This window comes from Numida meleagris, chromosome 13 (assembly GCF_002078875.1).
Source record: "Numida meleagris isolate 19003 breed g44 Domestic line chromosome 13, NumMel1.0, whole genome shotgun sequence".
Classification (NCBI taxonomy): Eukaryota; Metazoa; Chordata; class Aves; order Galliformes; family Numididae; genus Numida; species Numida meleagris.
In genome coordinates this window covers 1,336,218-1,353,268 of record NC_034421.1, presented here as the reverse complement: position 1 = coordinate 1,353,268, position 17,051 = coordinate 1,336,218, and the positions used below count along the sequence as shown (strand labels likewise).

At 45.2% G+C, this 17,051-nt stretch overlaps 1 protein-coding gene across 4 annotated transcripts; it reads right to left on the bottom strand.

Moving 5' to 3' along the window:
• NPTX2 (neuronal pentraxin 2) lies at positions 2,033-12,113 on the bottom strand. 4 transcript variants are annotated; one of them, XR_002443117.1, is made up of 6 exons: positions 11,636-12,112; positions 10,218-10,434; positions 7,134-7,378; positions 5,593-5,772; positions 3,722-4,473; positions 3,499-3,639 (listed from the first exon to the last, which is right to left on the bottom strand). XR_002443117.1 is itself a non-coding variant. In XM_021411615.1 (5 exons), the coding sequence occupies exons 1-5, from the start codon at positions 12,068-12,070 to the stop codon at positions 3,412-3,414; spliced, it is 1,305 nt and encodes a 434-aa protein (XP_021267290.1). In that variant the 5' UTR covers positions 12,071-12,106; the 3' UTR covers positions 2,033-3,411. The 4 variants fall into 4 exon arrangements, 2 of the variants coding, with proteins under 2 accessions (XP_021267290.1, XP_021267291.1); XR_002443118.1 differs by having other exon boundaries at positions 3,505-3,639; positions 4,379-4,473; XM_021411615.1 differs by lacking the exon at positions 3,722-4,473 and having other exon boundaries at positions 2,033-3,639; positions 11,636-12,106.

Genomic DNA, 17,051 nt, shown 5'->3' with positions numbered 1-17,051 from the left:
CGGCCAAGCAGCCGGGCCAGGCCAGCTGACAGCCCCCAGGAGGCTGACTGGTCAGCGTGACCCATACTGCCCTCAGGAATCTTTGCTCTGTTTTCAGACAGAAACAGATCTTCTAGAAATCGGCACTGCCGCGTGTTCCAGGTGCTATAGCTGTCACTCAGCTTTTCCTAAGTTATTACTTCTGTGTATTCAGAGGGGTTTGGGAACTGAAGGTCCTCTAGTCGCTTCTATGCTCCATAAACAGTGCAGCTACAGGAACATGATAAAACTTACTCCTGTTTTGCCATCTGCTTATATATGCATACAAACCATGTGAATCCCAGAATGTAGAGTAGAAGAGAAATTGCAATAGATGTTCACTGCAAGATAAAGATAAAAAAAAAAAAAAAAAAAAAAAAAAGGAAAAAAAAAAAAGCAAAAAAAAATACATCTTTTCTTCTTTTTAATGAAAAGATAGTATTTCACCAAAGAAAGATGAAGATACATAGTAAATACATATATACATTTAAAAGATTTCTCAGTTGAATATGTACTGCTCAGCTTTAGCTTTTACTAAAGTCAGCACCTAAAAAAAAAAAAAAAAAACAGAAACACAAAACCCTGCCTTCCAATCCCCACCATCTCAGTTACATAATCAGTCAAACAACAACAGGGGACTAAGTTGTTTATCTTTAGCAGAAAAGATCCATCTGAGCCCTGGGTCAGGTGGTAACAGGATGAACGTCCCCACATGCCCTCTCACCCGAACACCTTGACGTACCTTGGAAGAAAGCAACTATTTTTAGTATTGATTTCCACATCGAAGAGAAGCTCCATTACACTCAGGTCCTTCCATCACCTCCTCAGCACAGGCAGGGCGGGACCCAGGAAGCACACGGCCAGCTGCTCCCACTGTGCTCACCACCCAGCAATCACAGCCCCTGCTCACAAACACCCCCACCCAGGTGGGGTTACCAGGTGTTTGTCGTTAGCCAGTCCCAAAAGCAGACCTAACATTGGGAGCGGGTTTAAATAACCCTCCAAATAAAGATCAGCACAGACAACCAAAGTGCAAAAACCCTCTGCCAACAAATAAATCCAAACTCTGAACTGGTGTTAATGTTGGAGCACTTCCACCTGCAGGCTCCCAGACACGCAGGAAAACCTCCACAACAATGTCACCACTCTGCACCCTTCCAAGTGCAGAGGGAAATCTGCAAAAGGCCATTCCCTGAGAGGGCAGCCCTCAGTACGGGTAAAGCCAGACTTCAGTTCCAACAGTTCTGAAGACAACAACAACAAAGCCAGGTGGGCTGACAGAGAGGCTGATGTCTGTGCAGCTCTCTGGCCCATAAGATGATCTCAGGAGATGAGAACAGAACAAAACGCTGCACTATTCCCACCTTTGGGACATAAAGCATTGGGACACCACAGTGCATTCGTCTTGTGGGGGCAGGAAGTGCCAACACTGGTGTGGGGACCGTGTCACGCTTCACAGAAACCACAGACTCTCCATGGCTGGGAACACTGCAGCTGCACCAACTGCTCTTGGACTGAGCATTCACCCTCAGCTCATTCACCCAGCCAGCAGAGCACGTGCCTTGCTGGCAGACCCTGCGCTTTACAACCTGCACAAATGCAATGCCTCTGCTACCACATTCCAATGGGCAATTTCATCCTGCTTGCTGACCTGATCTTTTCACACCAATTTAGGGCACTTGTGCTGCCTACGGAAGCAAACTTCCATGCTGTCTCTCACAAGGGTAACGACCACCACCCGCCGTGCCCCACACTGTCCCCAGCCTCAGTGGCAGCCGATGGGTGCAGGGGCTGTGACACCGCAGCACAGCCAGGCGTGGAGACCTGCACCCAGGCCTCCAGTCCCAGCAGCTCTTTTTGGCCAAGGCTGTGATTTAAGACATGTAGGGAATTACGGTAACCTCAGAAAATCAACTTCTCCTAGGTCTGTACAGTTGCAGCCTAGAGAAATATTAGCAGAACCCACGGCAATAATGAGAAAGAACACTCAGTGTCTTACGTGACTCCACAGTAATTAAGAGACTCATTTTACACTGCATTTTAATTAAAAGTTCATTTTTGTTTCTTTTTTTTTTTTGAGAACAGCATACTACATATTAATGGAAATATGTAACTTTAGCCTACAAATGGGACCGTCGCCATCTTATTCTTACAGTTCAAACATATGAAAAATAAAATATCATATTTAGCTATATAAATTCCCCCACCCTTTTAAATTATTTTTCTTTTAAATAACAAAAGTATTAACTCTTTCCTGGTACAGTGCATTTGCTATCTGCGAGCCACAAACTAAGTACTCACATCGATGCCAAGGAAATAGCAACACTATTTGCAAAATATTTAGAGAAAATTAAAAGATATTGCAGTCAGCCCAGTGCTTACAAAAGAGACAGTCAGCAAGAATTGAAAACCAGCACATTTTACATAGGACCATTATAATAACATAGAAAACAGCGCAGAAGACTTATGTTGGAAAAATATATAGTGATTCTCAGCAAGCAGAAACTGAACTTTGGCACTTGCTCATAAAAAGGCCTTTCAAAGCAAAACAGAACAGAAATTCACTTATTCACAGCTTGTATATTTAAAAAAAAAAAGACAAGGAATAAAGGAAGAGAAACAATAGAGAAAAGTTTACAGGCCAGGTCACTACAAATTCAGTACATTCAACCTACAGAAAATACAAATACAATCTCTCATCCAACCATCTCTCCTGGGATCCTGGCCAGGGAAAGACAGGATTTGGGACAAAGCCCTACCTAAAGCTTCTCTGCTTCCACGGAGCTACGCTGGCCACAGCCCTGTCTTCACATTGAACTAGAATTGCATTTGTCAGATGACATTGCCTCCTTATCATAAAATAAAGATTTCTGATCTGAAAATTAAGAAGCAAGACTGTTGCACTCAGACAGTGGCTGTTCTGCTCTACTCACAGTTGCACATGATCACTGAAATATAAGGATTAGGTGAGTTCTTTAAAAAGGGCTACAAAAGAATGGCTTCAATTCAAAGGGGAGACAATAGACTGGAAGGAAGGACTCCATTTAGCCTGAACAAGGCCGCTCCCCATCCCTGCCAGGAGAGCTGACGCCCTGCAGCAGCGCCTAACCCAAAGGCAGCTGCAGGCCAAAGCCTATTTCTGGATCAGGCCATAAGGAAGGAAGGGCTGCTCTAACCAAGAAGTGCTTCTTCCATTGTCAGGCTCAGTGCCCCAAAACTAACAGGTTTTTTTGTTTTGTTTTGATTTTTTTTTTTCACTGAGACCATTTAACTCAATTCCTTTTTTTAATTATTTTTGAGGAGTTAGGGAAGGGCAGAGAGAAAAATAAGTGCTTTAGATTGCACAGGAGATTGTCCTGCTAAAAGGGGGCACTTGATGGGAAACACTTGCAGCTACAAATCTAGCAGACGCTCTTCACATGTCTCCACAGGCCACTTAGTTGCACCTCCAAACACATCCACGTTGTTATCAACCCAGGGGACGATGTTGCCAGGCATGCTGGTAGAGCAGTTAGCAATATTCATGATGTCTTCAGCTTTTAAGACCCTGTCCCATATATTGAACTGGCTCATCTCCCCAACGAAGGCTTGAGTTGCATCAAATCTTCCTCCAACTGTGTCCTTTAGGCACACAAGAGTTAGGATTAGACAAGAAGGTTATTTCAGCATTTTTTCCACCAAACTTGAAGACCCTCCCACCCACCTCCACCCTGCTGGAAGAAAGGACAGAACTACACTGATGAGCACCTTCAAGTTTCTGGAAGGACCACCGTGAACAAGATGTTATTCTGTGAAACAGTTGAAAGCTCTAGTCTGAAATGGTTTAAAATAATTCAAAGCAAACAGTAGTAACCGTATATCACCACACAATGGTACACAGTCACTTATTGTGAGAGCTCCACTTAACTAGCCCTGCCCCCAAGCGATGCAGCAGGAAGGCAGCTTTAGATCCCAAGGCTGACTTAAGATCCATTTTGCAAGCTTGGCACAACAAAGCTTCAGCAAGAACTACCTACACTGATGCATTAGATCATTCAAAGCTTTACAGTTACAGATTAAACTGTAACAGCAGCACTTTGTCAATTGTCCACAGGGACTTCAAGACGGGATCTTTGCATCTGGATGCACAGGCTTCTGCTGGCTGAACCACAGGAGTAACTCCACCAGTTACTGCACTGCCTGAAGTGTTTACTTGCTCGAGGACCAAAATCATACTGTGTAATCAAACTAACAGAAAACTGATAGCAGAGGGCAAGGCCAAGCATAGCACAGGAAAGTGGCAAAGAGAGTTACAGAAAAGTTGCCAGCCATTTAGTAGTAAGCTGGAGCATCTGCTGTGTTGAGTGTGTTCTGAATTTACCATTCTGTCACTTATGTCATGGATAAAGATACTGAAATCAGCACCCAGACAAAATTAATTCTTCATTGTCTTGTCCAGTTGTGAACTTCAAAATCCTGGAGAAATAATATTTTCTGATACATATTACAAATCAATGATTTTTAGTTGTATAATACATATAACCATCCAAAAAATAGATAGAAAAAAAATGTGAAAATAACAGAGCCACAAATTCATAGGCAACAGATTAATGAGATGTTACCTAAATGACAGATTAAAAATCCTTTGCTTTTTTTTCCCCATATTCAGAAATGAGTCATCCTCAATTTCATAACTGTGTTCTGTTGGCAATACTAATAGCTAAGCTTTCTTAGCATTTGCATTTGGAGAGCTATTTATTTATACCTTTAACGAGAAACCAAATATATGATGTAGAATTCAAAACTTTGACTTCAGACTCATCTTTAAAGTAGACATGAACTTCTAAATTAGTGATGAACTCCACTACTGTAAAGATATGACATGTTACATACCTGAAAAACCATACAATTCAGCCCAGAGGGAATTCTCCCTAGAAGATACACCTACAGAAGATCCAGATAAACCCACATGCTCTCCAGTTTCCATTGTTGCTAGTCCACTCATCCCCACACAAACTTTCCTTTGCCTAATCTGAGGCTCTAGGACTAACATTCTGACTGTTCTTGGGACAATGAGGAGATGGAGGGGAGGAAAAAAAACCAAACACAATCTGTTAAGGGGGGTGGCCAATTTGGCTTCAATTAAAAAAAATTCAAGTAGGCTTGGTCTGCTTTCAGGAAGCTCCTTTTAAACTGCGCTTATACAACAGCATGGGCCAGTTCTTTTCTGTAACTTCAGTGGCTACACTGCTAGTTGTCAGCAATCTAGCTCAAAGAACTTCATTTAAGGCATTATTCAGATCACTGACAAAGCTGCACACTGTAGTATTTGGAGCGGGAATAATTTCCAATATGAATATTCTGAATATTTAATAAATGAAACAAAACTTAAGTGTGATTATATGAAGTTGGTTTCTTTTCATCTTTTAGATACCACATATACAATGAGACCAATCATTTAATGAACAGTTTTTCCTCACAGCTGCTACACGTCTGGGGAGTCTTAGTTTTCCTTATTTTTATTGGGCTTTTGTTTGTTTTAAAAAATAGAAAAAACAAACCACACACACCACAGGAACACAGTCATTCACATACCTGCTCCTGACCCAGGATCAAGACACCGCCAGGTTTAATTGGGTGCCAAGGGGCAAGATTCTCTCCAGTGCCAAGCTTCTCTCCATCCTGAAAAGCCTCCCACATTCCATCTCTTGTTGTCCACGTTATACAGATATGATGCCATTTTCCATCACTAATGAAGAGAGGGAGCTGGGCAACCTACAAAAATGACAATAGTAATAATTCCAAAGAATACTGAATGCTGCAAACCAAGCCTGTCAGTTCAAGCACAACATTTCTGAAGGGCCAGTATCTATCTACTGTCTGCACAGGCATAAATGTCAGGAGCAGATGCTAATTCATATTTTCCTACTTTGTCCTAGCAGCCCTGTCTTCAGGAATTTACTTAACTCCCACTGCTTAACTCTAAGTTTCCATCCAGTGCTCACACGTTAAGCCTCTCTTCAAGTGTAAGGTTTGTCTGCACCATTTGCAGTAAGAACTCTGACTTACAGATTGGTCTGCTTCCAGCCGAGCTTGTGGAAGCTGCTATGCAGGGATTATGCTCCCTTAGGACTTTGAGCTAAAAACCTACCCAAGTCAAAGACACAGCTGCGGTGGGCTACAAAGCAGCTGTGATGTGCAAGAAAGAAAAACGTATCAGAACATCAGTACAACCGACAGAAGAAAATTGCCGAAGACCAGCATGCTCACGTCTCCTTCTCTTCCAGAAGCCATTACAAATAACCTGCTTTTATTGATTTGGGAGGAGGGTAGGACTGTTACAAGTCCTTAACTAGCCACATGACTGAACCAGCTGAGTTGCCCTGTAAATCTGTAAACACCTAATCCCTGGGAGAGCAGTGAGTTACTAGGAAACCTAAGGGCCAAAGAAAACAAGGGATGGTGCCTGGAGGCAAGCTGTGCTACAGGGCAGCCTGGGCAAAGTTAAGGATCTAGTTTCACCCACAGGGATTCAAACCCAGCCACTCTGCTATCAGCAGTTACTTACATTTCATAACTAACCCAAGCTGAGGGTGATGAAGAAGGGAGCATTCAATTAATTGTCACTGTCTATATTTAGGCAAAGTCTTGAAAAGCTACATTTAAACTGATACTCAGTCACTAAACATAATAAAACCAGCAACAATTACATGCCTTTTGCTCTCTGCTTTCTGCCAATGTAGTTTTAACATAACATGTAGGATTATACAGATAAAATAACTGCAGTTGGCTTAGATCTCACAGGAGTTGTAGCAGTATGGCTTCAAACACTGCCTCTGTTCCGTAAAAGCAAACAGAGGGTTACAAACACAAGAAGCCAAGACCTGCTTGTAACTTCAGAGGTGCACACCTTGCTGTCGTGCTCACACAGTGCACAAACACGTGCACCATTTGACTTCGATGAGAGTACTTCTATGCATTCACAACAGATGAGCAACAACAGGAACGCACACACAGGTCTGGAGCTGGCTGCCTCAGAGGGAATGGAGTTCTGAGAAGTACCAAGGGTTCAGGCCTAGAAACACCAAGTGTTATTCTAAGCATGTGGATGAATAAAGGAGCTAATTGATTCTCACCTTATCATTAATTAACAATTCAATTGGATTATTCCCCCATTCTATGAGGACAATTTCATTAGCTTGACCAGGAACAGCATATGAGAATGGAGTGCCAATTCCAGGAGAAGCACTTGATCTCAGCCATAAACACACAGTGAAAGCATACAGCTCTGGCAGAGTCTTCTTGATCTTCCCATACAAGTAGTTTGTACGAAGAGGAAGGGACACCTTGAACTCATCAGGTGACTTAAATGCACTGTTACCTAGAATGACATTGAGGAAGAAATACCTTTAATGCTAGACAAAACAATGTACGTGTAATTAAAGTTAGGAAAGTAATGAAATTTATATTGAGAATTTTTAATCTTACTCACTTTACAGAGGATACACAAAAAATATATTGAAGTAGTATTAGCAAATGTTGATTCTGCAACACAGTTAATACACAACTAGATTTTATATACAACCTCCTAATTACTTAGCTTATTTTTCCTGCTCGCTCAGAGCAAAATAATGGATGGCATACAACTAAAGAGAAGCTATTAAATACTTTTCTTTCCTCATCACTCAGCTCATGGCTAGAGGCCTTCTTATTCACACAGTTCAAACTGTTTTAAAAGATATTTACTGTTACTAAAGATGGAATCTCTGGTACGCTCAATATTAAAGCATCACAGCATTTCACAAACGATGCCTCTTTTCCTATTACTCGTACATGGGGAGCCAGCAGCAGCATCTCCATTTTGCAGATAGCTGGCTGAGAAAACAGGTTGAAGCTCTCATCCTGGATAGCCAGTCTGAAGTAACAAAAATTAACACATTCCAGAAAGTAGAGTTACTTTTGGTAGGACTGATTTCCACCCCACAGACAAAACCTGAACCAAAATATAAAGCTAAAGTTCAAAGTGACCCGAAGAAAAATGCAGTGGGAAGTTGTAAACTACCAAGACACTAGACATCAATGCAGCTACTTGCAAGTAATCTTTTAGATTTAAGTATATTCAAGAGAAGAGAGAAATCCCAAATTGTGCCACTAAATAAAACCCTACAGTTCTGTCATAAAGCATCAACTTCTACCTTTTAGCAACCTGTTCGTCTGATCCCCCCTCATCTTTACTCACATTCCTGAAACAAATTACATCCCTGGCCAAATTTACATTCCCATCCAAATGAAGGCTGCTGTCACAAAAGGTTGCCACAATGTTCATAGGAAATTTTTAAACTGTTGGCAATCCCTCAGTTCCCATTCTCAGAAGAAGCGGAAGTGTTGTGACTGCATTTTTACCACAGAAAGAGTGGGTGGAAGAAGAAAAAGCTTCTCTGATGTTAGCATCTGTCTTGAGGAACTTACAGATACTCTAAATTTACAAGCAAACAAAAACAGGGTCTTAGGGCCAATGTTCAGCAATCTCCAGTAGGCTGGCACAGCCTGTCTCACATAATAGAAAATGTGCTCCATCGAGAGCATTAGTCACTGCCTGGGAGCGTAAAGGAAACAATAATAGGTTGGTAAAAAATAAAAGCGTAACCAAGATGAGCATGCATAGTGGAAGACAGTCCTTGCCCTCCTAAAGAATCTCAATTAATTTTGGACAAGAAGGACAGTGAATATTGTTATTCCCTTTCAGAGGGATTCAGATTTAAAACACAGCAAGTGACTTGTCCATGTTTCCAGCAGAACTACACGCCACAGATAAGGTCAGGCACTACCAGTTGCAGGATCATTCCTACACTCAGTCCTGCTTTTTACTGTGTCATGTACTGCAGCAGCAGAGAACAACTGGTAAAGAAATGACCAGAAGACTTTGGCAATCGTGACGGCCATATGAACTTCAAGCTCCTCTGCCCCACTGATACCTAACAACTTCTGCCACAGTTATGTACAGAAACCCAAAGTTCACGCAGCCACCTGGGAAGGTCAGTACCTCCCCCATTTACCTCGCTTCAGAACAAACAGGAGCTTATGGCACTCTCGTTAGCTGACTGAAACAGATGCTAAAGCGTGTCATTTACAATAAAAGCACAGGAGAAATCCTATTTTTAGGAGATGTCAGATCACAATAAACACTGACTGCATGTAATCCACAGATTGATGAAGTTCTTAGATCACTATTACCCTTACCTTGGTTTGACTAAGGAGCCAAAGACAGAACAGCTAAGCAAACTGCAGTGTAACAGACAGCAAATTGCACAACCAAAAGCAAACCTGTGTCTTGGTTGCTGGCCCCAATGCCCCACTTCCCTGGAGACTTACAGGGAGACAGCCCTCTCCTCCCCACACAAACAGCGGAGCTGGGAAGGGGCTATTTTTAACCAAAATAAATTATACATCCTTGTTCTCCCACCACTACATCTCTCTTTCTGATGACTTACTGATATGAGTCACATCTTTCAGAGACAAGGACTGGCAATACTTGCCACATAAGACACTAGCAGGCTATCAGCTCTCCAGAATATTAGTTACAGTGTAGGCCTTATTTTAGCTCTCAGGAAAGCATTAAGGGACAGAGTCAATAGAGGAGCCCTTCTTCCTCTTGCCTCACCTTCCACGCTTTCAGTTAAAAATAATAATACAGTATTATACAAATTGACTCATTAGGCTTCATAGATAGTTCTGATCTTCAGCTCATTTCCATGGGCATCTGTAATTGAAATAAATGAACTGTATTCAAGCATACAGGTCTCAGTAATAATTAATCTAAGTATCGGATGAAATGACTGGGATTAAGAGTGTGTCCTCCAGTGGCACCACATATAATCTACTGTAAACTCCAAGGGCTACCTGGGAGTAAGACACAATTCAAGTACTTGCAGTTACTCAGTGGCATAATCAGCAATAAAATTAAAGACTTTATCCCCCACATGCCAAGGTAAGAGACAGAAAGCCAAAGCCACGCAGAGGCCTGACAAGCAGGAAGCCTGGGATGGAAGGAAGAAGGGAGGCTAAGTGTTTGCACTGTTACCTAATACCTAGTCCAGCACCTTAACCAGAAGGCAACTGTGCTGTTTCCCTCAAGGCACACATTGAAACTAGTGTACTAGATGGGGAGAGAAGGCAAAATAAATCAGCATGGAGAAGAGTCTAGATTCTGTGGAAATTACCTTTCTCTAATTCAGACACTCTTTCTAGCAATGCATTCAAGGCTGTCTCTGTCTTCTGCCGATGGGCTGACGTCTCATTATGAAGCAAAGATTTTTCATCCTCAAGCTCAGCCACCTTGCTCAGGAGCTGGCGTTCCAGGTCTCCAAGCCTCCGCTGGAGCATCTCTCGCAGATCATTGGGCAGTGCCGCGTATGACACGTTGGCTCGGAGTTGGTGCTTTAGGAGAAAGAAAAAAAAAACATTGTCATTTCTAAAACAGAAAGTTAAATGTGGATATGTTTCTGACTCAAGGGGGGGAAAGCAGGATCACTGAGCTCTCCAGCAAGTACAAAGGAGGCATTGCTTTTCGGCGCTTGTCAAGTTCAGTGCTTTTATCAGCGCTGTAGCAAAACACGTCCTGAAACAAAAGGGCACTTTCATAAGAGGTATCCAGCAGTTCATATGAAGGAGCCTTCGTGCCTTCGAGTTCAGTGAAACCAGTGTAGGAAGGCAGGTCTGATGCATTTCCATTAATATGGGTACATTTGGTACATTAATCAGTTTTTCCTTCTCTTCTTGCAAATGACATTACCAAACAGAAAAAACTAGTATTTAGACTAAAAAGTTGAAGTACTTTGAAAGCAAATTTACCAAACTCAAGTTCCCTCAGTTTCAGTTTGCAGGGTACAGATGCTCCTCAGACCAGCTGTAGATACTAAGAGTGAAAGAATTATCTAAACTGCAACCAAAAAAACCTATGTGTTAAGTAATGCTGGAATCTCAGAGACAAGGAAGCCCACAGCTCCGCTCACACCTTACTCCAGCGGCGCTTCCCCTTCTGCAACCCTAAGAACATAACGCCAGCACGAGTGCCTCGGGAAGCCGGCAGCGTTAATGGAAGGCTGTTACACAACCGCATCACTCCGAACTGCACTTGACAAACAGTCCGCCGCTCAGACCTCCCAGAGTAACGCCGAAGAAGCCGCTCTCCATCCTCCCGGACGTCGGCGAACCTCTGGAGCACGGCGGGACGCCCGCGCAGCTCCCAGGGCGTGGAAGACAAAGCACAACGCCCGGCACGGCTCGTGCGGGGAATCTCCCGATCGATTACTTCCACGCGCGCCGCTCAGCCGCTACCCAGAGGTACACGGCAACCGTTCGGAGCTGGGAAGGAGTTTCCCCTTTCAGCCGGGGACGCGGGGCGCGCGCTTTTTATCCAACATCAGCCCTAAATACACCGCCCCGTCCCCGCCGTCAGTGCCCCCGTTACCGCACCTCGAGCCCCGCCGAGTCACGTCCCCAGAAGGGATTTGGACGCGAGTACCGGAACCGAGCCGCTCGCGGGCAGGTAAACCGTACCCCGTCCCCGCGCCGCGGGGGAACGCGCTCGCGGAGCAGCCCTCAGAGCGGTACCGATAACCGCAGCCCCCGGCCGTACCTCCAGGCTCTCCAGGCGGTCCTTCAGGGTCTGCATGGTGCGGCTCAGCTGGTCGATGACCTGCGCCGGGTCCCGCGGCAGGTCGCCCATCGTGTCCTTGCCCTTCTCCTTCTTCCACGGCCCCTTGCCGTCGGTCACCTCGCAGCGGCTCAGCTTGCCGGTGAGCTCGCGGATGGCCTCCCGCTGGCTGCCGATGGTCTCCTTCTGCTGCAGGACCGTCTCCCGCAGCTGCAGCACCGTGGCCTTCAGCTCCTCCTCGGGGGGCAGCGAGCCGCCCTGCGCGGGCAGCGGGGGCAGCGGGCAGCCGGAGCCGGCGGCGTCCAGCGGCAGCGAAGTGCAGACGAAGCGGCTGCCCGGAGGGCTCTCCCGTTCCCCGGTCGCCCCTCGGCCGCCCGCGGCCACGGCGAGCAGGAGCCCGGCGACAACGGGCAGCATCCCGGCGGCCGCGCGGGGCAACGGCGGGGCGGGGCGGCGGCGACGCCGGGACGGGGACGGCGGCCGAGCACGCCGCGCTGCCGGGAGCCGCCCGCCCCGTCCCCTCGCGCTCCACGCGCGGCTCTCGCGCCGCCGCCGGCCCGCGGCTCTTATAGGCGGGGCGGGCGCGCGGGGCGAGGGGCTCGCGCCGGTTGGCTGCGGCCGCTGCTGACGCCGCGCGGTCCCGGGGCCGGGCTGTGAGGGGGCACCGAGCGCGCGCCGCCCGCCCCGAGCCCGGCGGGACGCCGGGGGCGCGGAGCCGAGGCCCGGATCGCGTGACGGGGGGGAAAGGGACGGCGGCGTTTTAAGAAGGAGCCTCAGAAAATTCCGTAGAGGACCTAAGAGCGCTGTGGGTTCAGCTCTATCATTCGTGGCATCCAATAGTTTTTTAGAGTAATTATTTACGATTTCTTCCCGGCGAAGGACGCGGCCCTTCGCCAGGCGTGGCGCAGCCGGATCCCCCCCCCCCACACACACACGCACCCCGGCTCCTCACGGCCGCCTCTGCTGCCGGGTCCCGGGACGGGTCCCGCCGCACACGGGGGCTGCGCTCAGGACCCGGCCACCCCCGGTACAATTTCCCACTTGTAGCAAGTTTACAGATGGACAGTAAGGACATTTTACCACGGAGCAAACAATTCCTGTATATAACTCATTTAATGATAAATAAAACCGAGGGATGATATGTCACTGAGAAAAAATAATCAGTGTCCGTGTGAATTATTTAATGTTACAGAGTCCCCCCGGGGCTGCGCGTCAGCCACAGGTAACGCGCTCGCTCCCCGCAGCCCAGTCGGTCTGTTCACTCCCTCCAGCAACGCCCCGCGTGGAAGCTGCATTACTCAGAGCTGACGGCAGCCGATAACTCACAGCAGGGAGACACGCGGCTCACATTGCTTACTCAGAGGGAGAGAACACAGAGGATGTGTAACAGGAGACCAATGGCTCCAATTTCTGTCTGAATTCCTTTTGTCTGCAAAGCAGGTCTCAGGGGCCTGCGCTCCTTCCCTGCTGGAAGGAAGAGACACTGCCGCTCCGCGCAGCACCGCTGCCTCCCCGGTTCCAAATCTGACTCCTACGAATATCAACAGCGGAGCCCCGACTGCAGAACTGGGGTGCTGCAAGGAGGAGGACCGTGCAAGTACACGGGGAATGTCCCATCTGCCAACAGCATCCTGCCAGCCCACACAACTCTATGAAACGCTAAAACCTACAAGCAATAATGTACCACATTTTTTTGTTCCACGTGTTAAGATCATTCAGTCACACCTGCATCTCACTGTAGCTTATTTCTCTTGAGTATCACGTGAAGCAGTATTAAATACCTAAACAAGAGCATTGTGTAATGCTGGCTCTCCTTTCCTTAAGGCCCATCACGCTGCTGTAGGCCAGCAGCAACCCGTGCTTTTATAGGGGTTGATTCCCTGCTCTGTAACATGAATGGGAACACGGCCTCACTGCACTTCCACAGAAACTTCAAAATCCCAATCCAGATATTTAGATCTCACCTCACATAGAGGTGGCCCCAAGCAAAGATTTTGGCTCAATGCATAATTGTAATAAAGGCATTGTTCCTTTTGGGTTTCAAGCAGCACATAGGCTGCTTTAATTAGAGATTCTGTCCTAATCTCTAATTTAGGCAAGCTGAGAAGCAACTCAAACAGCAGCAATACACAACTGATTTCCAAAGGTCTGTACAGTTTATGGTGGTAAATTGCTTATGAAAACTTTTGTCCTTTGTTACAGTACTGTTTTCATGTTGGCAGCTGAGGACAATAAAACAGGAAAGAATCCCAGCAGAGACTCAGAAACATCGGTGAGCTCCCAGCGAGGGCGTGAGTGTGGAGGGAGGCCGGACAGACACAGAGATGCAGTCCCTCGCCCTCAGTAGCACCATGATTTTCCCCATAGCATTTCGGTGCTCTCAAAACCACCCAACCCCAACCGACTGCACCTCGCTTACTGACTGAGACACCTGCATGTAGTGCAGGTATTAATTTAAGAAAACATTGCTTGTCATTGTAGCCAGCAGGTATAAGGTATAAGCAAACTGAATACCCGATAATGGGAGATGTTTAAAGAAACAGTTGCAATATTTTTTTTTCCTTATGTCCAAGCTAAACATCTCATAGGCACAATGGCCATATTTCACTGTGGTACCGAAGCTGCCTGGGGTACAGGCAGAAGCACAGCAGAGCAGATAACTTAGTGCTGCAGTTTGAACTCCCTGGCTCTGGGGCCGTCAGGCAGCCCACAGAATGGATTTTAATTTTTAGTTTAACTTTGACAGTTTCCACTGCCATCAGAAGGGCTTTAATTCTCTTCAGATGCAGCACTTGCATGCTAGCTGCTAGCGGACTTTCATGCACAACTGTTACAGTTTATATCTGAAATTTAATACGTGTGTAAAATGCAGTTGGACTCTCAACAACAGAAGTTCGTTGTGTTTAGGATGCAGGTCTGGAACTCAGCAGATCTGGCATAAAACTCTGCTAACACACTGCTACCTACAGTACTAGCCAAGTCACTAACACAATCTAGCAGAAACTTCCAAATGAATTCAAAGATGGTGCCACATTTTTAAAGTTGGCCTAGGCACATTCAAGGCAGCATCCAGATGACTTCAGATGGCAGACAGGATTCTTATTTTCTGATACTCTGGTTTTGTTCCATGCATCATTGTCCAGATGTTCAGTGGAAATATCACCCTAGTGATCTCAAAGGCTCTAAGCTCAGCTGAGCCTAGACCTATAGCACCTCTTTATGTGTGATTTGGAAATCCACATTTTATTGTAATGGAAGTTAAGCATTTAACTGCCTAGTGAGATTCTCAAAAATGCTAGATGTTCAACGTTTTACAGCCCTACCCCAAGGAACTTATGAAGAAGTTATCCTTAGTTTCTCTATGCCTCATTTTTGGCTGTAAGATGAACACATTATTCACTTTTTCTCTCTAGCTTTTCTCAGATTATAAACTCACCAAGCAGAAATTATCTATTCCTGTATATCTGTGCATTACAATGGGACACTGTCTCACCTGATGCTTATTATTCGCCTGTAGATCAGCTAGTTTAGAGGAGCTTATTTAACACATTCACTTTTATAAAATGCTATTTGAGCACGGATGGAAAAGTTGATACTAGATTTTAATGCTGGGCTATCCAAAGTAAGGAAGGGAGATTTAAAATGTAAGTGACAGAAGCATTAAAGATAGATAGGAAAAAGTATTTTCTACCAAACCAACACATTGATTTTGGTAAGTAGCCAGGACCTCAAAGGTTGCCACAAAGCACCAATTACTTTGAAATTACTTCTTCATTTTAGGGCCTGAATATCACAGAATCATAGAATGGTTTGGGCTGGAAGGGACCTCGAAGATCACCCAGCTCCAACACCCACTGCAGGCAGGGACACATCCCACCAGACCAGGTTGCTCACAGCCCCATCCAGCCCGGAAATATGGGAATGGAGTATGGAAAGAAGTGTTCCAAAACTCTTTGAAAAATATGGTCATCTCTCTAAATATTCATGGTTTTAAAAATGCAGACAAATTGCTCACGTCTGCCTCTGAAAGCAGAGCGGGAGCCCTTACTAAACGCCCTACCAGACATTTGTTGTAGCATTCTGCATGCCACCAGAAGTGATCTCAAAGAAATAATTAACAAGCAAATCTATCCTTTCATCTTGCACAATGTGTCATTGAGAACACACACTTGTCAAAAATGACCCATTTCATTTGTATGAAAACCCTAGCAAAACTACAGAGTGATGCACCAACAATGACCCTTGAAATTACAAGCACTGTTCAGGTCCTTCTTAATACATTTGCAGAATAAATGAGAGATATGAACAGAGTCTTTATCTACCTCATCTACTTCTGACAGCAGAAAAGTCTCCTGGCTGTTGGCTGCCACCCAATGGAATCCAAAACCAACTCAGCATCTCTTTAGGAATTTTGTATCAGAAAATAAGGGGGGGAACAGATCATGAACCAGTTACAGGAAGATAAGTACCTGGCTACAGAAGTTACCAGCCACGACACCTCAGGAGACTGCAACAAGAGGATTTTGTTCAACAGACTTCAGATGTTCTTCATATTCCCATCTTACAAAGCTTCTGTGGGTGAAATACAGGTGGAATACCTGTGTTAGAAGAAACTGATCATTATGAGATATACTCCCTTATTCTTTCCCTTTCCTAAGCCGTCCTATGAAAATCATAAATGAAAACCATATTCCCTTTTAACTCAACAGGATTTTTTTGCCATTGATCTGAACCAATTCAGCTTTTCTCTAGATCATCTAAACGATGCATTACCTTTCTGAGAATCATTATCAGGATGATAAATCCCTTCTGGCAGAGGGAGAACAGAACTTACTCTAGAGGTGATCGCTGTAAATACTAACTTTATCAGAAAGTCACTGCAGGAACTTTCTAAGAACATTAGGTACTTAAAAGAAATCTCGCTGCCTCTAGCATTCCCACGTGCTGCTGGTGACCAAAGGACAGGAACAGCAGACCTTTCTGGGAACACGCACGAGCTGTCACACTGTGACACTAATCACCAACCAGGAGAACAGCAGGTCAGCTTCTGCAGGGCCTGTTATGTTCCTGGTACTCTGCAGACATTCAGCCCCAAATACCAAGCTCAGAAATACATTTCAGCAGTGAAAGAGGTTACCCACGTGGAGAACAAGCACTGAAACCTTCACTGCCCTCTATTACTCAGTACTTAAGAACGCAAATCCTCCTCCTGCTGAAAGAACTCTGCCCAATTCAAAGCACAATACAGAACACAGAACTCGGCTAGGGATACACAAAATATATATATAAATATATTTTAAAGTCCACATACAGACAAACATCAAATACTTCCACATGTTCAGAACGTATTTGTTGCTGAAGGTTATTCTCAAAGCTCACAGCCTGTTTCAATTTGATT